We start from the raw sequence: 25,555 nt of genomic DNA on the forward strand, positions 1-25,555 counted from the left end.
AGAAAATAAAAGAGTATGGAAAAGGAATGGCATCTATTCCTTTACAGTGAGTCCACAGCAGACCACAGCCTTACTTGCAATGGCAACATAATGGATTTGGAAAATCTCATACACGCTGGTACTGATACTATAGTTCTGATAGAGTCAAGGGTAGTGTGCCAATACTGTCCTGATACTTGTATGAGGGTGTGGCAAAGTGCCCCGCCCCTGTGTGCATTTGTGTGTTCTGTGTATGTATGTATGCGTGCGTATGTTAATGTTGGTGTATAGTCATTGGTACACGGGATATAAACGGGTCTGTGTTTCACGTGTATTTAAAAAGTGTAGATTTGTATTTAGGCACGGGATTGCACATCACGCACGTGCATTTAAAATATAATATGTGAACACGGGGTTTCACGTAATGAATTCACGTGCTGGGATTCAAGTGAGTAATTAATTAGTAATTGAATCCCAGCACAACAGTATAAATAGATGCACGTTTAGTCACTCGTGGTTGGTGTTCGGTGAGTGGAGAACGGGAGAGAGAGAAGGAGAAAGTAAAAGAAAGCAAAAGCGTAAAGATAAGTGTTTTCACTCACCGTGTTTGTTCGTCTGTCCTGCACCGTCTGTTTAGTGGTTAGTCGTTTTGTATGTCTGTTTATTTTGGCGCAAGTGCCGTGTCCTGTTTTGTGTACTGTTTAAAACCTTTTATTTGTTATTAAACGCTGAGTGCAGCCATTGCACTCAGCTCATCATCACCACCGTCTCTGTCTGTATATTCCTCTCTGGTCTGACGCCACCCACTCTGGCCGTCTTTGTGACAGAGGGTAATGTATTTAACACTTCCAATACAGCTGTGTATAAGAGACATGTTTCTGCATACAGTATCGAGATAAATCATTACAATGCACACGTACACAGTGAGCACAGTTCCTACTGGCAGTGAAGCAACACTTTATACTGTATCTACATAGAAGTTACTTAGTGAATACATGTGTACTTACACATACTTACAATGTTAGTGTGCATAGTTACAATGTACTTAACTTGTACATTGTATGCATGATATAACCCTAATCCCTAATTGTAACTATGCATAATAACATTCTAATTATGTGTAAGTACACATGTATCCACTATGCAACTACTATGTAAATACACAGTAATAACAGACACTTCATGCAAAGGATGACCGAAAATGTTCTAATGACTGTAGATACATGGTCCGAGTTTAGCAGTGAAAAGTCATTGTGCTCTTGCTTTGAAGTTCAGTTGTTTTTCCCCCTGTCTTTGTAGGTAATCCTGGGCCTGCTTTGTATTCTGTTCATCACTCTTCTTTGGCTCACGTTTTAGTCCATGACATAGATACATTAAACCCTTCAATGCTATTGATTGAGAGAGGACCCATGGATGAGCAGCTAGCATCCCGCAGGCGTTCCAGATTTCTTATTTAAACTTCCATGAAAGCAAACATAAGGTATTTGTATTGTTATATGCCCTGGTGACTACGGTCCGCAATTTCAAACAGGTAACGCAAATCCACCTTTCTGACTGCAGCACTGATTCAACACAGATATCGAATGCACATCATACTTTTAACAAAGCTCAGTGCTCTCGGCAATTCTAAAGCATCAAACCACATGGGCATCTGGGTTCTGTTTTCTAAGCATGCTGAACGTCGCGATTCTAAAGAGGTCACCTTTAATACCTGTCGTCTGAAATGCTTCCGCAGCATTCTTCTGCTGCTCGTGTTATTCATGCTAACCATCACCTCAGGCCCTTATCCTGTTGGTTTTTGTAAAAAGTTGTCAGAATGTTAACAATGAAAAGAAAAATGACAGGTACGTTATTTAAACAGCTGTAGCAACACGTGGGGGACGTGTAACGCTGTATTTTTCGATCAGCTTTGTCTTCCCTTGTACAGTATTTGCTATTGCTTGCGTTTCTGAGGCCTGCAGTTGCTTTAAATGTGCCGAACCCCATGAGCAGAACTCGAGCACGAGTCAGACACACACACACACACGCACGCACACACACACGCACGCACACACACACACACACACATACACACACACACACACAAACTCAGAAGCGTGCTTGTTAATATCATTCATTATTTCAGACTACAGCAAGTGCCTGGCTGGGTTGTGCGCAGTCACTTGACACCAGTACAGCCCCTGGCACAGCTGCTATTTGCGCTCTCTGTTGCATTAGAAAGCCAGGCTCGCAAGCGGCATCTTCCTTGTACTGCTGCTGGATCCTGCTGCAGGCCGGCATTGTTTTCAAAGCAGCATGAAATACGTCTATATGAAATATGCTTGATATTTACGTGATTTGATCAAAGGTTAGTGAGTTCTCTGCCAGAACCATCACTTTGTAATTGTAAAATAATAAGGGCACTCGATTGGGGACCTCTGATATTATAGAGCTGATATAAAACATACATAGATATTTATAGCCACAAAAAGACACATTTGCTTGAGGAAAATGAGTATTTTATGCAAAGCGATGCACAGCCCGAGATGTTTATAGAAAGCAAGTAAATTGACAGCTGCAAGGACCTGAACTAATGTGTGCAGCTGTGCTTGTCTTCTTATGAGCCAAATCACGGCTGAGGAAGCCTACTGCCTGATTCATCGTTCCTAAGAGGGGGTTTCTGTTGATCAAGAAGCAACTGGAAAGTGAAGATCACTGTTGAGGGAAGAAACTAAACAGTAGGGTTGCCTTGATTTAGAATATAAAAATAAAACTAAACCCCACACGTAGCCAGAAAGGCAGGGGTTCAAATTCTGGACTACTGAAAAAAACACACCATTTCTAAGGTCCAAAAAAACCCAGAAACCAGCCTTAGATAATAGGCAACGTCCTATTTTATAAAAAAAACGTCTGCTGGATATGGAAGCGCACTGGTACTGTGGTTTGCTGCAATCAGTTAGGGATTGTGAGTTACACACTTTTCAATGCTGCTGAAAAATCTATAAACCTCATTTGACTTCCATTTCCAAAACTCTGCGTCTAGACCAGCTTGTGGGTTCACCTGACGGCCACCCCGGGTCACAGGGAGGGCAGATGCTCCCTGGGGGCAGGACCTTGAGATCTCCTGCAGTGGTGGTTGAGCGAGCACACAGGGCTCTGAGACACATGAGCTAGAGGTGAACTTGTGACCACCAAGCCAGCTCTCGGTGCCCTTCAGCCATTTTATAACGTGATTGTCTCGTGGAAACGAGGGAAGAGAAACGAGTTGCCAAATCAAATAAGGGCTTGAGCAAATTCATTGGAATGTAGCTCATGGGTTCACCTCTCGGTGGCCGGTTCGATTCCATTCAAGGTGAATGGAAAGTCATTTTGATCTGGTGGCTGTTAGGTAGAATTAGTTCTGGTGATCTCAGATAATTGGATATACTAAATTGGGAGAAAATGCAAAAAATAATTGACGACTACTAAAAAAAAAAAAAAAAAGATACTACCATTTACATATAAATGTGTGTTGCATGTTGGGTTCAAGACTTGAATGATATACTGGCTGATTCATAAATAATGGACCACACTTTTGCAGGACCTGACATCATTCTGTGATTCCAGTTAGCCAGGACATTATCCAGAATGTCTGTTTCGGGTGTGTACTGTCTGCAGTTATTTATTATGTACATACAATGCATGTCATATTTTGTTTTCTTTGAACATGTGAAATCCAATGCATTTTGCTAGTTTAAGCCATAAAGAATAGTGGCTAGCTTTAAACATTCTTTGGCGTCTTTGAAATACCAGCTGACAATGAAAGTGTGCCAAGCTTGTAAAATAAGTCAATACAATTTATAATATAGTGAGTAATGATGGAACAAATCTAAACAGTGTATTGAACATCTTATTTAATGTGGTTATTGTAGCAGCATCCATGTGCATGTTAATAATTTACTCCATAATCCACGACAAATATAATCACTGATAATTAATTGAACAAGGATGTTCTATTTTACACAAGCATTGTTTTGTATTATACAGCACACTATCTTCGTATTCAATTTCTTGGTTAGTTGACTCGCATTCAAAATTCAAACCTGTATCAAGCCGTGCACCCAAATATTTGAAAATGCCAGCATCATTTATGTGTGGCTCATCATGTGAGTCTGAAAGATCCTGTCTGCCAGGATCTGTGCAGAAACAGATGACGGTGTTGTGTTCTAATGTGTCATAAGGAACATGCATTTTTCTCTGAAGACAGTGCAGTATTAGCATGTCACATTTCAGTGTACATCATCGCAATGATTGACTTGATCCTTGATAAAAGTCTGACTCAATGTATTTGTTCTGTATTCACAAGCATGTGTAGGAGAGAATGGGATTTTAATTGTGTAAATGCTGATTGAAAATTCTCACACAGGACATGACTTGAAATGTCCACTCTGATGACCGTCAACAAGTATAGTCCTAAAATTCTAGGTGATGCAAAACTTTGACCATGACTGTACATGAAAAATTCAAATTCATGACCTTTACAATCCAGCAGTTCCATAGGAAACATCCTTGAACACAGATAGCATTTGACTGGATTTTTACTGGTAACTTTGATCCCAAATTTATAATAGATTCCATCATCTTTCCAGCCAATAAACAACCGGCTTCCCCTAATGATGTCATGATTTCATCCAGTAACATGACAGTCAATGAACTACTAAGGTGCATTGACCTAGGAAGTGCACATATAACACACGTCCTTAGTGGAAGGCATGGAAACTAATGGAGAACCAGACATCATGTTTTCAAAACTCAAATACACATCTGTTTCTTTTCAAAGCAGCACATTTAAGACATGGTAATGCAAGATAGATAAGACGTTGTTAGCATGATGAATCGTTTTAAATGGTTTTCATTCTTTCCTGGAGTAACCTGATCACTGTTTCACCTCTCTTACAGACGGTTAACATTACCCTCCCTGGAGGCAGAGTGCACAGTAGCACACGGCAGCCTGCTACCAAACTGCAGCAGGAAATGACTGTATGTGCTCTGCTTGCTAACTGCCACCTGCACTGGGAACGAGTCGCACATCTGAATATCAGATCCCTGCAGCGTGATCTCCTCAGTGCCTCAAGAGTAAATAAAGTCTGCAGCAGATATATTAAGGATGTCTAACAGGATCCCTGCCAGGGAAACTCGCTGAATCCAACTCTCCTCCAATGGAAAGTCAAAGCCATCACCTCACTTCTCAGAGAATCCACCTTGGCAATCCTCCATGGAGACCTGCCTTCATATGTAACAGCCTCTGGCCTGGCTCTTCAGACGTCCACTGAGGATGACATCATGCAGTGAGCGGGAAGGGGTGTCGTGTTCACTCCTGCTTCATATCATACAGGTGAACCCAGATGACTTGGCCACTGCTGTCATGAACACATGGTCAACCTGATTTGACGTTCCTGTGCAAAGACTGGCAGGGGAGAGAGTGCTGCAGTAAGCACAGCCTACTTGTGACACTGTATTTAACAGTACCTTGATAAGTGTTGCTTTAATGACTTAAATTCCAACAATGCTTTAATTCCTGTAGAAATGTCTCTTACTGTCATACTGCACTCAGCAGGTTGTGTAAAAATGTGTCATTTAGGAATGAAATAACGGTGGTCCCGCATTCCTTACCTTTGCAATGCTCTTTACTAATGTATCGAATAAGTTCATTTGAGAAGTCTTTAAATATTCATTAGTGCAACGTGGGAGTGAAAAATAGGAGGGCTTTGTGTTGAACCCTTACAGCCCTTTGTATCCTGTAATGTTGTCCCAATTTATGATGCACTCTCCCTCCCGATCTGCTTTTTTTCTAATTTTCAGGCATCCACAGAATGCATCATGATGGTTTTGAATTATAACCCACAAATTAATCCACAATTACAAACCACAATGACTCTGAAGAGGTCAGGTTTAAGTGCAGTTCCCCATTTAACATTGAACCGAAATCCAACCTAAAACGGCTTAAACCATTAGTTACCCAGTAAATGCATAGGACTGCTTGGCACACTGATGCTTATGAATACAGCTATTTGTAGTTCCAAAGGGAGGTAAGTTAGTTAGATGTATGGCTTCCTAAGAGAAATCTTTTTTTTTTTTTTTATAAAGCTGTGAATACTTCTGCACAGAAAATGTCGTTATTTACACCAACAAAAAAAAGAGAAAGCTCCACAAACCAGTTAACGGTTATCATTAAAAAAATAAAAAAAATGTCCATCAACTTGTGAAAAACAAGTTGAAAGATGCGTTGAATAAAAACAGAATCCAGAATTTTATAAGCATAGCTTGCAGACCCAGCAACCAGAGCAGTGTTTTTCATTAAAATGTCATGCACTGTTACTTACAGACTCTTGCACCAGTGAAATTGGAAACAAATGTCCACGCTGCCTTAACCGTCTGCTTTTCTGAAGCTTGTTTATCTAAGTTTTCCGAGAAGCCGCCACTTAAAGAGCCCCACACACCCCGTCCTTCCAACACGCACCCCTGCAAAGGGGTATTTGTTATTGGTAGATGCAGTAAGAGAACCCATAGCACTGCCAAAGCACTGTAATTATAAAGGCATATGCATTGCATATCACAGACCTTTTGACATTACAATAGAGTCTTTTGTAATTAATTATTTTTAACTGTGCAGTCCAGTTCCAGGCACCACATGTTACTCCCATAAGACTCAGGCATGTACTCTTAGGGTCTACACTCCTAAGGAAGTGTTAGGGTTAGGGTTAGGGTTAGGGTTAGGGTTAGGGTTATTGCTGTTATCCAGCAGGATGTTCTTGTGTTTTAGTTTGCTCTGTTCTAACTCCAGTATAAAATGAACTAATGTTCGGATAACAAAAGACAAGTGACACACTGCAGTGCAGCCTGGGTTTACTTGTAAATAATATGTAAGTTGAATGAAAATAACAAACAGTAGTTATTTAAAAATGCAGTGAATGAATTCCTTGGAGAACCATACACAATGCATTTTAATGTAGTCTAATGTTTAATAGAATACATGCTTCGAATAGCCTGACAGACAAAGTGTCAGGCTGATAGATGCCATTAGGTTTTACATTCAACATTTTATTAATACAGGGCCTATTTATCTTAGTTGTTCTTATCAGTCATCAGTAATCTATGACACGCCTTTTTAGATTCCCAAGTGGAAGGCATTGGAACAGCTTCATTGAAGCTACTTTAATACAATTTCAAGCTCATTTTATGGTATAAAGTACAAGAGATCTGGCCAAGTTGGATCTTCTGCACAGACAGCAACACAGTGCCATGCCATGGGTCCGGGGTGATAGCTGGAACCGGAAAGGCTAATAAATAGCAGTCCTTATAAAGTGTGTTATATGTTGCAAACCTCTTCTCTTGTCTAACATGCAGGTGTGTAGCCCATCCCTCTACTAGTTAACACATAAAACATGAATTAATCAGCTAGAGTAATATTGCATGCTGACAGCAACTTTTTCATTATTTTTTTGGCTTCACAGGAAACCAATCAATTACTAAATTGATGTGTCTTGGGCGCTCTTTCTTATAAATCTGCAGACACCAGATTAATTGGGACGTAATCCAAACTTTCTACATTCTCTCTCAATGATACCTTTCAACACCCATTCTAAATGGACGCCATAAGGGATTAAATAAAAGAACAAAGACAGATGGTCATAGGTCATGCGGGTCCAGAATACTGGAATACAAACTAGCTACTTTGGAAAATTTGATCTGGGATAGACAAGCACAGGTAATGCAAAACAGCGCCTCCGTTGAATATAACCAGCATAATATATTGTCTTTAGAGAGAATAGGCAATATATTTTTTGTCTGGCACACCGTGGAAATCTAGAAGATTAAATCCTAATGTCAATTTGGAGTACACCGCAGAAATAAATGCAGAGCTCCAAATAATTATTCTACGCGGAATCTTTTAGGATAGGGTCTTAAAAATGTTATGTACGCAGGCTTTGAAAACTGTTTTCTTTTTTAAACGCTGCAGAAAGAACATATAGATGTTGAAATTTAAAAAAAAATCTGAAATACTTCCAGCAGAAATGCAAATGCATGCATGAAATTATAGAGAAGAAATAGGGTTATAGCAAGCAGCGTGTTTCTGTTAAGGTTTATAATTGATGGTATTTATTTATTCAGTGTTGCATTTTCAACATGTGTTCCACACGTGAGAAGGAAGCGATATCAGTCAGGAGAGTTACCAGAGTCAATAGCTCTTGAGGGGGAACGCCAGATTTTAACATGAAGAAAAACAGACTGGGTCTCCGTTATCACAGCCTCTCCACAACCACGCTCAGTATTTGGCAGATGCAGCGTGTCCAGGTTATACGTGTGCAGAGTACAGCCAGGGACCTTGTACAGAGGAAATTGTGTTACCAGCCACGCCCACATTTAACCCATTAACCTATGATCAGTCTACATAGTCGTAACTCCAAATCCAAGTAATGTGAATAAAATAGCACTGGAGGTGTTTCCCCCTGAACTATGCTTAACGGTTGTATACAGATTATTGTATGCAGATGATCCACTAGTTGCACTGGTTTCAATGGAACCGGCATGCTGTGTGTAGTCAGCATTCTTGTGCCCCATTGCATTGACCCTCTCCATCACACTTCCTGGCAACATGCATTGCAATGAGCTGTGTGCTGTTCAAGAGACCCATCAAGGCTGTTGGTTTTCAATTGTGCGTGGCAGGTGCCTGGCTGTCCTCAGCAGAGAGGTATGCGAGTTCCCCTATGGGCACATTGCAGCTGACTCTTCACTGCCAATCAGATAGTTTGCTGTTATAATCAGCAGCAGGCAAACAGTGGCTAGAGGGTAGACTGGGCTTCCAATAGCATCAGTGACTCTACAACTGTGGGCTTTTCCAAGATGGCATTTTGGAATTTTTCCACAGACCAGATACTTATATACTATATTTAAACTAGACAGAATGACAAGCCTTAGAAACGTTTACCACAGTAACTATGCACAGTGAACCTACAGTATTCCCATGTGTTTCCCATGGCTATACAATGCATTGAACGTAGTTTGCCATGGTTTGCTGTGTTTTTTTAGTTTTTTTTAACATGCTTTACCATACCTCTGCTTTACCATGCTTTCACAATCCTTCATTTACTATGATAAACGTTTATAAGAGAAGCACCAGTCTATTAGATATCGGGGTCTATTTGAATGATCTAAACTGTAGCAAATCTAAATAGCACCACTCTAAAACTCTGTTGCAGATCTGTTCCCATCTTATTTCCATTGTAATATGGGGGAATCCCAGTGCTATAGTTAAATGGTAGCAGGATTTATAGTAGCTCCACCACTGTTTAGACAACTGCTGCATATGTGTGTTTCTCATAAGGTAGCGGGCATGGTCATTTCCTGACACGTACTACTTATTCCAACATGCAAAATAAAACGACTCACGCTCACATAATAACATTACAATTTGCTATAAACAGAGACTGGAAGCCTCTAGCAGCAGTTCGGAATGACTTTGGTCCCTCAGATACTACATCAGTGTTGCAGCGTTGCAGATTAGTTCCGTTGCCTCTATTCTTACAGCTGGTTTAGATCATTAAAATAAACCCAATCATGGTTACACTCACAGCACGGAGCTGGTGTCAGATGCAGTTCAGCAGCTAAGCTGTTGGCGTGCATGAAAATGGTGAGATCCAACATGGGATCTTCTCTTAGACTGTGGGTTGGAGGGATTTGTGCTGGAAGAGTCATTGTTGTTTGATCCACTTTCTTGGTCCCACCTGCTTTGTGGTAAAGATTAAAATGCCATTTGTAGCAATATACAATATATATAGGGCAGCAGTGTGGCGTAGTGGTTAGGGCTCTGGACTCTTGACCGGAGGGTTGTGGGTTCAATCCCTGGTAGGGGACACTGCTGCTGTACCCTTGAGCAAGGTACTTTACCTAGATTGCTCCAGTAAAAACCCAACTGTATAAATGGGTAATTGTATGTAAAAATAATGTGATATCTTGTAACAATTGTAAGTCGCCCTGGATAAGGGCGTCTGCTAAGAAATAAATAATAATAATAAATAATAATACCCTTTAAGTATCATTTATCCAGGGTTTGATTTGATGCCAAGATGACTCAGGCTGTCGATTGAACTCCCTGATGTTATTTTATACTCTAATTAGACTTTTAGGCACTGTCTTAATTTGATTTCTGGAGGTGGCCCTGTACGCAGTAAGTACATGAGTACATGTTTCAGTTGACCTTTTCAGGAAAGGGGCTGCAGGCTCCCATTCAGACAGAAGGAAACTAAGACACCAGGTGGTTGGATTGTTCTCTGTCTGAAAAAATGAAGAGTCTTATTAGTTTAAAAGACTTAACCAGGAATACATTGGCAGGGATGTTCCATCTGCATGACAGCGGCGTCCTACAATGTGACACTAATACCGTATATGTGAATAGATGTGAGGCAACAGGACCCTAACATAAAACCACATTTCTATATATGTGTGTGTGTGTGTGTGTGTGTGTGTGTAGGAGGGGGTTGAAGTGGATACAGCTAGCATAATAAAAATCCATGCATTTTATTTGTCATGCACTACCATTCACTATAAAATACCACGTATACCGTTTTGAGAGGGTGACGCAGGTATCCATTTTATCAATTCTGTTTTTTTTTTTCTTAAAGAGTTTTAGTAAGGCAAGTTAAATAATGTGGTTTGACTTCTGAGTCTGGAAACCGAAAGTAGCAAATACTCACAGCCCACTGGGGTTTGGTTTATTGTCTAAGTTATATAAAAGCTGAAGCTTGGGTCTGTAATCAAGACCAAAATAAAAAGCAAGACAGAGAATAATGGTGTGGCTTGAGGTTTAAATAGGGAGATTGACCGATATTTTGACTGGGCAGAACAGGGGGTGAGGAGCCCTAGCTCTTGTCCCCCCCCCCCTTTGTTTAACATAAGCACAGCTTGTTGAAAAAAATTCGAAATGGCAGGTAAAACAAATAATTCATACATTTTAGCAGATGGATCACAGACAGAAAAAAAAAAAAGGAGCTATTGAAAAACTGCCTTGGTTCTAAGAATTTGCTAGCCTCTGATGGCTAAACAGCTTCTCCTCGCTCCCAAGATTTCTTCTCTTGTAAGACTTTTGTGAAACCTTACAGAGCGTTTCACACTCATGCATTTTTCAGCTCCTCTCATAAACTGCATCAATGCGGAGCTCTCCAGGGCCAGCGTGGCTCGCTCCGAGTCTCGTAACGTGAGTCTTGCATGTTTCTGTTGATCTATATTGACCTGGCTTGGGGTTGTTCTCCATGGTGATGGAGCAGGCCCCAGAGGAAAGGACACCCAGAACCCGAGACATCTGGAGTGGGTTTAATGTCTGCGCTCCCTCCTCTGAACCATAACAAGGGATTGACAGGTTGCAGCTGTGAGAGGGAGTGCATGGCTCCCCTTGTCTGTGTTGCTGTCACGCAGATAAGGAAAATAATACCACTCTCGGGAATCTGACCTAAAATAAATAAATGTAAAAAATATTCCAGTTGCTGTTTGTTTTTCTTTAAGGCTGGTATTTGCTAGCTCTTAGTCTTAATCACAGGCTCTGTTCTGAGTGCTTCCCAACAGGCACTATAACCACTGCACAAATAGGCCAGTTAAAGGTGCCTCTCTATTGCTTTGTATGTATTGCCTCCTTCCCCCTGTCTTGTTAATTACTTTTAACTGCCCTCCCCCCACCCCCCACCCACAGGAATAGTATGCTACTTCATTCATGAAACTTTAATAAAAAGTGCATCTTTACCTTGAAATGCATTGCAGTTCAAAAAACTACTAATCACCATGTAAAAGAAACTGAAGTACAGTCACACTGACATTGAAACAAATCAGTACAAACTGAAGCAGCATGATGCTGCTTGATCACAGCCCAACTGTAAATAGTCTATTCTATATCAGCATGCTTTATTAATGAGGTGCATTTCATCGCTGCTGTATTTATTATGTTAACACACCACAGCAGTGGCTTTATATAAACCTCAACTCTAAACTAGCATACTCCTTTGTATTGAACTAAACAGTTACTAATGCCGACCATGATTAAGTAAGTTGGAGTTGACAGAGGTCTTTTTGAGGGAACACAATTGTGGATCTAAGCATATATGACAGACAGACAACAATGACGATGGTGTACAAAGTGGATGCACAAACAGGTAAGTGATCACATTTTTGTTTTATTGTCCTATGTCTTTTCTTTTTTTCTTTTCAGAGTTATAGAACTGCCGTGTTACTAATTGGCACTTGGAGCACTTGTGTACTTACTTGGTGTCTTCAATGCTAAATACAGAGAACATGCGTTGATTTATGTTTTTGGGAGGGCAAGTAAAGGCTCTGATGATCCATGAAATATCTGTGGAAGATTGCTCCCTGCGGACTTTCAAGTCTTTCAGGGAATCTCTCAGGGATGCACTCGATTTCATGGTAAGATGAACAGGAGCTACAATCTTGATTTGTGCTTCAAGCTCAAACTCCATGTATTTCCCTCTGTTTTCTATTTTTTTTATGTGATACCATATACAGATGCTTCATTTAAGTTTCAAAATGAAAAAAAAATGTCCCACGACCCGACAGTAAAATGTCATCCAGACGTTATGGATTCAATGCAATGCGATATTTATTAACAGTGAATCCAGATTAACTCTATATGAGTTCTAAAATATACAGACACATTATTTAATAGCGTCAATATTATGGGAGAAAGGTTGGACCTTGTATCCTTGACATGGTTTTCTCCACCGTGCAAATACGACCAGCGGTCATTGAAACACACTGGTGGCAGTGCTTTAAATGACAGAAGCTGCTGTAACTTCAGTATGAACGACCTGTAAAGTCACAGATGTAGAACAAAGCTGGTGTGCGCATGGAACATTTTCATTGTGTAAACTCAGACAATCTGCTCCTCTGGGCTGATATTGTGAAGCACAAGTAGATAGTAATGACGCTTCTACCAGCTGAGGTTGATCTATAATTAGAGTTTGAGGTTTTAGGTGAAAGCACCCCCACAACACGAATACTGACAAGCACCTATTTTTTGGGATAGTTTTGTGATTACCTGCAGTCCTGTTATTCCGGCTGTTCTTGAAAGGATATGTTGTAATGTTTTATAACACAGCCACAGCTTGTTTTATGTGCTTTTACACTGGGCCCTCTATTATCTAAACTAATTAGAGAGTAAAATCTGTTTGTTCAGGTAATTACTAATGTAGAATTGGTAATATGACTTTCCCAACCCGGAACCCTCCTGCAATAGTAACCGTTTCTTAGTAATGGGGAGCACTGTGCTGTACGGGCCAGGGACACCAGGCACAGTGTCTCTATGACAACAGAACATCAGAGCACATCATGTTCTGTACAGGTTACCAGGGTTCTGTTTGGAACACAGAAGTGCTTGTGCAATCGTCACATGGATAAACAGCTCCTTATCCAAAGTAGTGTTGTGGCATTAAGAAGGTTTGATCTGAACAAGTAAACATAGTTTTATATATATATTTTTTTCAATGATGTCTCAATCCTAAAATGCTAAGTGATGCAAAACGTTTGACCACAGGTGTATATCTTTACCTGGCTTTCAACCTGCTTTGAGCTGGTCTGGAGGATTCGAACTGTCTAGCACTGAACAGTGGGATTAGTTAAGTTGCCATTCTGACACATGATTTGAATGGAATGAGGAATGTTCTATCCTAGGTAGTTTTTCCAGAGAGGGGCCCACAGGCTGGGAACGACAGAATTAGAGAAAAATGATAACAACTCCAAAAAAATAAAGCAGGCCCGGCTTAAAAAGCACACGCTGTTCGACCTTGCTTTCGACTAACATGTCTCCTGGTTGACGGGGTGACTCCAGAATGGGGGGAGGAGGAGGCTGTTTGGCACTCAGGATGTGTACAGGGGTATTGACTTGGGAATGCTGTCAGATGGTCCTGGTTTCACAGCCCACTGAACAGCTGCTCTGTCGGCACCGAGCGTCTCTGTTCCAAACACTACGCTTCTCTCCTCCGTCTCTCCCTGCCTCCAAACTCTCCAGCAAGGAATAATAACAGTCTCTCAGATTTATTTTAATTAGCTCCCTGCCAGAGGTGCTTTTTTTCAAAGACGTTGAAGTCTTATTATCCAATGTCACTTTTGTTCTGCCTGATGATACTCGTTCGAATTTAAATGTTTCCTTTTTTATTAATTCTTTCCCTTTCTCTGCAAAAAGAAAGTGATTCATATTTAAAGGCCTAATTGGAAAATTATTTAGGTAAACAAGGATGCATGCAGCTGTGGCTTTGACGTATTTGGGTTAGATATTCTAATTAATGCATTTTTAAAGTTATTCAACAGAAATGAGTGTTTCCCTTATTTTGGAGTTTTGTTTATTTTTTCTTCAGCCGCTCACATAAACATTAACAGCACAGGCTGCTTGGCTGCTGAACCCCATGGCTGCCCATTATAAAAGCTTTGATTTTGTACTAACAACATGGTAACTACATTGTAACTGCCCATGCTTGTTTTTTAGACAGGAAAGGCACTCAAACAGAAATGTGCATGTCAGAGCAGGGTGCACTTCTGATTCAGTAACTCCGTTTTCATGCCTACCATCCAAATTCATTTTTACACACACAGGATCTTCACTTTGTCACAATGTTGTTTTCCCCCCTCCTTTACCTCCATGTATCATTTCTTCATGTTTCAATCTTGAAACAACAGCAGTTTACAAAGTGCTAGCATGTTAATCACTTTGATGCCAGCCTCTGCTCACAGCTATCTAGCTCATGTTTGTTTTTTATCAGTTCAAGACCTTCATTTCTCATAACGCGATGCATTCCCATTGTCATTCATGTTGCCCACAAAGCAGATAACAGAGTGTGATTTACTTGGAACTTTCAGTTCCCTGTTCAAGTATCTTGTATTGCTACTGCCCTCGTATCCTGGATACCAGCGGCTGGCTGTGAAACCAGAGAACTCCATTCGGGAAAACACACTGTCAGTATGAGGTTAATAAGGAGGCTGTGTGGTCCAGTGGTTAAAGAAAAGGGCTTGTAACCAGGAGGTCCCCGGTTCAAATCCCACCTCAGCCACTGACTCATTGTGTGACCCTGAGCAAGTCACTTCACCTCCTTGTGCTCCGTCTTTCGGGTGAGATGTAGTTGTAAGTGACTCTGCAGCTGATGCATAGTTCACACACCCTAGTCTCTGTAAGTCGCCTTGGATAAAGGCGTCTGCTAAGTAAACAAATAATAATAATAATATCCAAGGTATACCTGACCAACCATAGGGAGATACCTTCCCCCCACCTTAATTCACAAGGTCTAAACCATGCACAGTCCAAGAACAGTAGAAGTATTATTTAGGGAATAACAGAAGAGCACACTGATCCTGCAAGGTGGAGACCATTCAAATCATTTGCATAGCATAATCAGTGTGCTTAAGCATTTGAATTGTGGGTAAGGCTTCCAGGTACAAGGTACTATTGCTGGAAATTACTAAATAAGTACTTGGTAGCTAGAGTGTGTATATGATGAATTATTGTCAGTATTACTTGGTAATTGGTGTTACCATGTGTAGGTAAGGAGTAACAAGCTTCACTTTCAGCTGCAGGGTACTGTACTTGTACATTTTTATGTAGTAGAAGGAATCCATGTACTGTAAATGTCCACCCGGTTTTGTGGTTCTGTGGCAAAGTGGTAATGACGTGCAGGTGAGTGCAGTGCAGAATAATCACACAGACAACGTTGGTACAGGTGCAAGGGTGTTTATTTAATTTAATAAATGTCCAGAGCCTTAAGGCAAACCTGCAAATAATAATAGTGATGGAAGTGATACAGCGGCGTGTATCACTTCTATTTGTAATCCACGGGTTTGACCCGTAACCCAAAAAGTCCCGTTCAGACACCCACACAAAACACAAACACAAAGACAGTGCGTGATTCAAGTGCTAATGGTGCAAACAAAAGACAGTTCCTGTAGTGGAAAAAGGTGAGTGGTGAAGTCCGGGTTTCTCGCTGGCCTGCGGCTGCAGCTCCGGATCGTGCTCAGTAATCTTTAGTGAAACAACACACAAGACACACAGTGTTAAGACACAGACACGAAACACTCACGGTGTATTTTCACAAGACGGGCTCCTTCTCGGTTATTTAATTTAACCATATGCAAAGGAACAGATCACTCAAGCCATGCCCCCTATTTATACCCTCGCCCATGACCCCGAGGTTAACGAGCGCATCCGCTCCTCCAGTCCTCGGATGCCACGCCGCTTACCGTCTGGGTCACTGAGCTCGGGTGCCATAGCTCCGCCCCTTTCCGAACTGACCGACTTCCATCTACCCTACGGAATAAATTGTCGTGCCATTTCATTAAGGGTACTCTGTTCCTCGTGCACCGTGCCCTCACAGGTCGAGAGGGAGATCTAACACTAAGACTCATTCGATCTCTGTCACAGGTTCCCATTTAGAACCACTGTGAACCCTCTCTTTATTGAACATAATTACTTATTAATAATTTAAACAAATAATAATTAAAAAAAAAAAACTCTAACTGATATTAATGCGGCGTTGATACAGCATATAAGATTCATGTGTTACTGTGCGATCTGGCAGAAAGTGAGCCGTTTGAAAAGAACGATGGGGAGCACTGATGTGTCAATATGCTACACAGTGATGGATTTCTTTTTTTTTATGAAATACATATGGTGTTCTTGAATGCTGGCATTCAGGACGGTAACTGAAGCAGTTTAATATTATTGTTACAGTTTGATACTGAAAGCACACATGCAGAGAAGGAGATCCATTTTCTGGACGGTGCCAGCACAAACCCTCCACCAAAGGGTTTTGATAATGGCTATGCAGTCAGTGAAAATACCTTTATCGAGAGAGGGCCCACAGGGCACCAGTGGTTCTTCTATGAAATGTGTTCCATGTGAATTCCTTGTACCTTTGTGTTAAGTGATAAGGTATTTCCAGCTATTGCAAGCCTATGCACACCGTGGTCATCTGTATGAAATGCTGTTATACAACATCTTTCTTGATAATCAATGTAGGTATGTATTTCTTAGAAATGAAAAGATGAAACCTATTTTAAAAACGTCTGACTAATAGATCTACATTTGCTCATTTGTTTTGAATTCAGTTAATTGGATCTTTATTAATGCCTAGTATCTCACAAAACACTTTCAATGATTTCACTTACTGCACCACCAGCTATGCTTTGAAAGTGCAACGGTACATCAGTAATGAAAGAAGTGACTCACCCAGATTTCACTGGAACTTAATGATAGGCACCTTTGCCCTGCTTCCGAAACCTCAGAGCGAAGGTGGGCCTTGGTGAAATTTCAGCTCCGGTGGTTTCCCATCAGTCTCTCATTACCTCATATTCACTCTCTTCCAAAACAGAGGAGGTGCTGACACGAAATGCATTAACAGTGTTTTGTGTAAACAAATGGGCATTACCTACGCATGGCTGGACTGTTAGCAACTAGATTTGTTTTTAAAGACACTTTGCTTTGGGGATGAAACCTCCTTAAAAAAATACTTTTACACAAACTACTTTGAAGGGTATCAATATCAAACTGCCTAGCGACCTCAAAGACTTTAAAGATAACACAGAAGGATGTCAGGTCCAGACCCTGCAGTCAGTTTAGAGAAATGTGACTGCACAGCAATATGATCTGAGTGTGTGTGTGTGTGGTGGGGAAGGTGCCGATGTTGGTCATGGACTTGCAGGATGTATGACCTGGACAGTGAGAAATCCCTCGTAGTAACGCCACTGACAACTAATTGAGTTCATCTTGCTCGTTTACTATTGACTCTCCTCATGTTGAGTAGAAATGGGTGTACACATCATTGCCAGAAGACCGTTAATCATCATACTGCTGACAGGCTTTCCTTCATTAGGGCATCTTGTGCCCAGTGGGCATTGCTTTGAGTTCCATGTGTGAGCTGCTGCCCCTGAGAGAATGCAGACTGATGAATCCGTGGTGCCAAGAGACAAGCTTGATCTCACCAACTGTCTCTCTGCTGAGTAGTGCCATGTTTCATCAGAGCTAAATTAAAGACGCATTGTGCCTCTCTCTAGCAAATAGCGCTAGCTATAACTCTATTATGTTGACCCCGTCAGGATAATATTTGAGCATTTTACAGCACTGGAGAATCCACGTTTTTAGGGGCAATCCTGGGATAACTGCAGTCAGTGGTTGATTCAATCCAGGGTGATTCCCTGGTGCTGTAAAATGCTTGTAAAATCTGTGAAGGTAAGACTTTAATTCCAGTAAAAGGAGCTCCGCGTGGAGTGCAGGATGCGCCCTATAGTCTGGAGGTCGCCGGTTCGAGTCCAGGCTATTCCACTGCCGACCGTGGACGGGAGTTCCCAAGGGGCAGCGCACAATTGGCCGAGTGTCACCCGGGTGGGGAGGGCCTAGGTCGGCCAGGGTGTCCTCGGCTCAGTGCGCACCAGTGACCCCTGTAGTCTGACTTTAATTCAACAGGCTGTGTTTGTTATTAAAAGATTTTAGATCATGGTTGTTTTCTGAATCGTTCATCAGATGGAGAGTTTTACACTCCATGCATTTGTGAAACATGCACGACTGCAGACAGTCTCCAAAATGAAGTTAACGACGAGTTCCTAATAGTGTTTGAAAGACTCAAATGTGAAGTGTCCAGTAACAGAACTATCATTTGTATCTGAATGATTTCTAAAACGTTCATGGCTTTGATCTCAAGTGCTCGCTTTGATAGTTTATTCCACCAGAATCGGATGCTGTTTTATTAATGCTGTCATCAGAACTGCAGCGATTCCTATTAAAATAATGTCTTAGTGCTCATATACAGGCCATAGGTTAGCTTTGGATTGCAATCGCACCATTATCATCACTAATATATTATTATAAGACCTAATGGACTGTTTTACTGTGGGGATTCCATGTGGTAGCATCGGTCTGGTCTGAAGAAATCCAAAAGAAACTGCTGCATTGAATCAGGTCACTTCCACCAAAAGAATGCAGTCTAAATATTAGCATATGAACTACCAGTTACAAAAGTCGGTAATACCAAAGAGCAGATCAATATGGCAGCTATATAAAAATAATTACTGGGAAATCAATTCATGTTAACCAAGTTCAGATATGTGCTAACCTCTTAGTAAAAATCAATAATAGCCAATAACGAGTGCCTTGAAAATATAGCGTGAGGTTCTTTTGATATGAACAGATTTGTATGCAAGTTCTTATTTTGACATACCAGTGCTTTCACACTGATAATCTATTGTAGTACCATGGTACTGTATCATATTTCACTGGGCATTACTTGGATCAAATCCAGATACCTGTGGTTGTGCTGTGGCTCAGGTCATTTGGGGGGTATTTTAATAGCATCCCCAGTAGGATTTGTTACGCTTTTATGAAATTGACTTAATAGAGAACTCATTGTAGACCTCCATGTAAACCAAGGTAGACAGTTAACCACCCATTACTTCTATAAACACCTACATTGGATCATGTTGCTAAAAGCACGTCTGGCATGTTTTGCAACAGAGGAGACTAAAGCTGCCCTGGACCTCAGACCTTGCCGATAGCTACAGAATAACCACCTGTCATTATTCTGCCTTTTTTTCCCCTTTCTAGCCTGTAGTCAATCTAAGACACTACCCCACTCGAAATATGCCTGAGGCATGTTGCTGTGATCCATTTCCAAGCCTTTACAGACGTAGCGATGACAGCGTTTACATTTCAGCTTTCCCGTCTCAAGGTGTTCTTGTGGGGTTTTGTTGACAGGTAAAGCAGTGCTTTAAATCCCTTATCAATTGGTGCTGTGATTTTGCAATGCGGTCCAGCCTGTGATTCTGAGCTATGACATCACAAGCATCGGTTTCACAGGGTCATTTTTTCCAGGGGTGGATAAGCTGTTTCAGGAGAAGACTGAGCAAATGAATGAGAGATTAGCAGGTGTGGGAAGCATACAAGCCCAGAAGGAAAGGTTTTTGCAGATTCCCCATCCAACTAGGTGGCAGAACGACAACCAAGGCTTTAAACTGGGGTTACCAGTTTAAACTGGGGTTACCAGTCACAAACACGAGGCACTCGCTGTGTTCTTTACTATGTCCAGGGCATTTCTTAAAGACCGCTGCACAGCCCATTCTCCTTTCTACTCCAGCGTTGAATAAGCCATGCTGCAGTACATATTAGATTTGATTATAAGAAACTATAGTGTTATAACTTCATAATAAAAACAACTTGCAGTTTAGTCAAATATTGGGTACTTGTTTAACAGTTCATAACTAGCTTACAAACATTCAGCCTGGCCTTCCTAGCTGTCTGCTACATGTTGCCTTTAAGCCAATATAAGCCCATTTGCAGATCCCAATAACCCCGCCTATATTTCAATAACCTAGCCTTTGGCTGATGTCTTCCTGTTATATATTTTATTAGGTGAATCATTTATGTGGCAAAGCACTAGCAGGGATACTATTAAGTTTATTGTGGTTGGTATTTAGATCCACTAATGTTCAGACCTGTAAAACAGACACCCTAGCCTGTATTTGCTTTGCTGGAGTACGTTTGAAAAGGGCAGCCACATTAAATGATGACATGTGGTTAACTATGCAGCGCCACACTTCTACACAGCGTACAAGAGATGAATTTAACTGGGTAACTGTGCATATATTCTTTAATGGTCTCTTTCAACTAAGCAACAAATGAAACGCTCCTTTTGTCAAGGAGCACAATCTTTCAATTGTAGATATGATGCATGATTCGAGGATTTGCATGTTTCAATGCTGATGAATGAGTGAACCTCTAATCACAAGAATTTAGGGATTCGAGTTCCAGTACCAGTTAAAGGGAGAGTAAACATAAAACTAAATATCATTTGAATTCTATGTTGAAAGTGTTGAATAAATATCAACTGGAATAATTTGATTCAATTGAGTCGAACAGGTCCTGTCATTTGAGTTAAATAAACCAGTTTATGGAACCTGTCATTTTAAAATTCATATCATTTTAGTGTAATAGCAGACAAGGAGAACATAGCATACTTTTTTGGGCTTTAATTCAAATAAACAAGCCATGCCGTACAGTTACAGCACAGTGGTAAATAGGACCAGTTATTGTGTAGCATGAACTCTGATCCTTTCTGTTTAGCGTTCATCAGTTTGAATCACTTATGATTTACAGATAAATCGATGAGATCTTGGTCATCGTACAATTAGTGTAATCTGGAAACGAATGGTGCAAGTCACCTGCATAATAAAGCTACCAGTGTCATATCACAATATCAAACGAAGACGTCGGACTTCACTGGATTGGGTCTCCTCAGATGTGGGCTCAGGGACCTATAAAGGCAACAATGCATTCATGCACTATTTAGAGAATACTGCAAGCGTTTACTGATGCTAAAATCAAACAAGGGGCAGATAGACATTTTCCAGTTAATTATACTCATATAAGTTTAAAAAAAGTTGTGTGCTTTGTCTATTACATAATAATAATAATAATAATAATAATAATAATAATAATAATAATAATAATAATGCTTCGATGTAGGTCTAACCCTTAGCTGCTGGCTCACCTGACCCATTAAGGGCCAATGTATTTGGAGAGAATTGCATCCAGGTAGCTCAGGTAACAGCCCCTTCCAGAAACACCATGTATACAGAACAGTGACCCTTAACATTGAGCAAAGCCATCACTTGTGCTGAGCATGGAATTGCAGGCATTATCACACCATAGGTCTTGGTGGGGCTCCACTCAAATGGAAACCCATGAAGCTGCTTCAACAATAGACTTTGGCTGATGTTGTTCTGGTTGCCTTGGAAACCATTGGTTTGAACAATAAAGTATGGTAGTGGCTCCCAGCCAGGGTTAACCCCTTCCCACACTCCCAATTAAAGAACTGCTCCTTCAATTTTAAACTTTGAAATTGCATTCTTGTGTTTTGCAGACCCTGTAGTTCTGGAAGGTACTGAAAGTCTGATTTTGTTAAATGGGCACTACTTTATATATCTGAACGGCCTCAAACAGCATCGGCAATGGGGACTGTGTGCACAGAATGTAATAAAGTTTACTTATGATAGAATGGACAGGATATGAGTGTGGATAATGTGCAAACAACATGCTGATCAATACATTAGAGATTACCTGCACAGTTAAGGATACTTGTAATGTTAAATGTATGTCTACTTATAAAAAGTGTACTTTATTATTGCTATTATGATTAGCAGAAGACAAACTATATTAATTTAATGAACCAATGTTAATGTATGACCGTGTATTTAATTTTCTGAAATGTAACAAATGCAGAGGTATATAAAACGTGACTGATGCTATAAATAACTGTACAGTACATAGCAGAATGTTTTTTTTCTTTTTTTTTTTTACAATTAAAGAAAATAATTCATATTTTTTAAACCAAAAAAACTGAGAGACTGTTGATTAAAACATTGTACAGTAACATTCACATTTTTTTGTCAATGTGTTTTAAGTAGCATGTTTGGATTTTGAATCCTAATCCCGCTTTCTAACAAAAATCCAGGCCACTTTTTCATATTGCACCATCTACCGCCTCTTCGGTGGAGCGGCAAACTCTCCGCTCAGCTCCACAGAGCTCAGCGCACTATTTGTCCTCCAGCATGTGGAGGTATACCCCGCACCTCCTGGAGTGAGAGGCAGTGATTTTACCAAGGCGGATTAATTCTCGTTGCGTGTGCTGAGGCTGGTTCTTGTCACTCATTCTCTGAGCAGCGTGCGAGCGCATCGACAAAGCAGCCTAGCTAGAAGTAACCTACAAAAAATATTTAAAAAAATCCAAATTGAAGAATTAAAAATACATCAGCACATATCCTTACAGGAAAATACCCTTTAAAGGCAAGAAACATCACTTATCTAACGGTTGCAATGCTTGAAACCAGGGATCTCATCTGGGGATTGCTTCTCATTGGCACTGCAGGTAAGAATTCTGATTTTTTCTTTCTTTTTTTTAAATATTGTCTATTAGTGTTTATTTGCAAGTAGAACGCGGTTTACAAAGTATGTGTTACGTTGTGTTTTATGTGACCCGGACTTTTTTTTTTCCCAAGCCGGAGCCATCCAGTTGTACAGGGAATATATTCTAAGGATGCTTGAAAACGTTAATCTCATATAATAATGTCAGCACATTTGAACAGACCATTGCATTGCTCATTGCTGGATCTCTGCCATGCTAAACCTTCAGTAGCGCTCTTTTGAGTCTCAGTTTCTGCTTTTTTTTTGTAGTTTCACACATATGCGTTTGAAGTCTTATTTATTAAGATGTGTTTTTGTGTGTGTGTGTGTGTAGATGCTCTTCTCCGTAAAACAAGCTCCAACTTCAAACAGAGCCAAAGAAAAGCAGTGATTGCAAACGAGAGATGCGCTGTTAAGAAGGATTTGGCTGCAATTAAATATATATGAGAGTCTTCATAATCATTTGCTTTCTTGAAAACAAAACAAACAAACACATAGAAATGATATGATGTTTTAGGTTTTGCAAAATTAAGAACAGCTAATCACAGTAGATGTGAGTTTATATTCATGAATTATTTTATAACCAAAACAAATCTAGTCGATTATTAGGCAGCATACGCGCACTGTCTGGATAGGGATCGTACTCGTTTTTCATAGATCGACTATATTCAAATGGCACATTTATTTGAAACGCCTTTATCTTGTATCTATCTATCTATCTGTCTATCTATCTGTCTATCTATCTATCTATCTATCTATCTATCTATCTATATATCTATCTATCTATCTATCTATCTATATATATATATATATATATATATATGCTCGATTTAAAAGGTGTGTTTGTATTTGCATATTTCATTTGTCAGGTAGCCAGCCTTTGTGCCGGCTAAAGTACAGTATTTATTTAAAAAAAAAAAAAAAAAAAAAAAAAGCGTTTTGCAATCTCTGTTATTAGTCAGGCTTAATGGAAAATGATAGTCGAGGACGCAATTAAAATGTGCTACCGTAGATATCATTGTGAACATACACACTGACGTATGTATTAAATTAAAAATCAAATACACAGCCTAGAGATCGTGTATATATAGCGTATATCGGCGCAGTGGAGAGTGCAAACCTTTGTTTTCTTGTTAAAAAATAGACTAGTGCTTCCATCTGCTGCACCACTCACTCGATGAAATAGTGCTGTCCAATCAGAGAGCGCCGAGCTTGGGCGGGATCAGTCCGTTAGCTTTTATTCCAAGGGACCGTTCTAAATCCCAGACTTTTAAGAGGATCCTAACTATAACTTTTAAAGTAGGCTTTTACTGTATTTCACTGGTTGTAAAAGCAGGCTTATGTGGATTTTGAAAAATCATAAAAAAAGCTTTTTTATTATTAAAAAAAAAATAAAAAATCGCATATTGGCATTACAACAAAAACACGTCGTTTTCATAGCACGGTGAATGCTATCCTCGCACGCAAATTATACATATAACGCAATTTCTGCATCAAGTCTTTTTTTCTTTATTAATAACTATCTGTATAAATACGTGTTTGTGTAATGTATATGTATTACGTCATACCTGTATAAAAACGTACATGTTCATTATCAACGCGCTTGCGTATGAGCTTGAACCCGTGCTGTAGGGTTGAAAGGTCTGTAGGTGGAGTAGAAACTGCTGCTTCTGCTAGTTAGTGAAACAAGAGTTTCTGGCAAGCGAGTGTTGGGGGCGTGGACGTTTGCAAAAAAATAGACCTGTGTCGATCATAACATAACAAGAAGGATGCATACTAGCATAAATTAATACTGCAGGTGCAACGAAACTTTCCATCAATAGGAGGCCTCAGAATTGTAAGCTGGGAGCTGGCTGTTTATCAGCAGGCTGACTGCACTGTCCTGGAATAAGTCTTTTTTTTACAGAGGATCTCGAATGAGGGATCAATGTGGTCGTGCTTCAAAGATAGCAGAACAAACCCAGTGTAGAATCCTGGACCTGCTACAGAAACACACACATTCATACACACAGTGTGTGTGTGTGTGTGTGTGTGCATGTCATCGCTCGCATTGTGACACATGCTCTGTAATTTAAAGAGATCTTGTTGAGAGAGCCATTCACAGAGTGGAGTTAACAGCATAAACCTGGGCAAACAAGATGCTAAGCCCTTTGTTTGACAGTCATTCACTTGTTTACAACGCCGGGGAAGTGGGAAGCCAGAGATGTAGTTTTCTGTTTTTCTTTAGCAAACGTTGATAGCCATTCCTGCACTTGATACAGTAGTACAGTGCTATACTAACCGTGTTTGCTGAGCTGTATTCCTGCGCGGTGAGGTGTTGCTGTAACCGGTATTATTATTAGCGACCTGGAAGAAAGAGGAGCTGTTGATTGCAATGTGACTTTCCCAGTTCAGGGTTTGGACGGCTGCCTCTGTTGCAGCTGTTCATTAGAAGGCATGCCTTTTGATGCGTGTGTGACACTTAGCCAAATGGCTGGAGTTTCATGCTTTTTCTCTCTCATTTGCATAACTCAGTCACTTTCTCACACGGAGCAGTTCTAGAGAAAACGCTCCCAAAATTGCCTACTTATTTTTGCATTGTTCTCTGTGTTTTTCATATATCTGGTTATATGTATTTGGTAAGGC

At 40.4% G+C, this 25,555-nt stretch overlaps 1 protein-coding gene across 1 annotated transcript in view; it reads left to right on the top strand.

Annotated features, from left to right (window-relative positions):
• Positions 1 to 22,640: 22,640 nt before the first annotated feature.
• Positions 22,641 to 25,555, top strand: part of LOC117397176 (neural cell adhesion molecule 1-like) — a 160,063-nt gene continuing 157,148 nt past the window's right edge. Inside the window, exon 1 of the mRNA XM_059010165.1 lies at positions 22,641 to 22,895. Coding sequence (XP_058866148.1) covers positions 22,844 to 22,895 — 52 coding nt within the window. The 5' untranslated portion in view covers positions 22,641 to 22,843. The remainder of the gene's footprint in view (positions 22,896 to 25,555) is intronic.

This window comes from Acipenser ruthenus, chromosome 40 (genome assembly GCF_902713425.1).
Source record: "Acipenser ruthenus chromosome 40, fAciRut3.2 maternal haplotype, whole genome shotgun sequence".
Classification (NCBI taxonomy): domain Eukaryota; kingdom Metazoa; phylum Chordata; class Actinopteri; order Acipenseriformes; family Acipenseridae; genus Acipenser; species Acipenser ruthenus.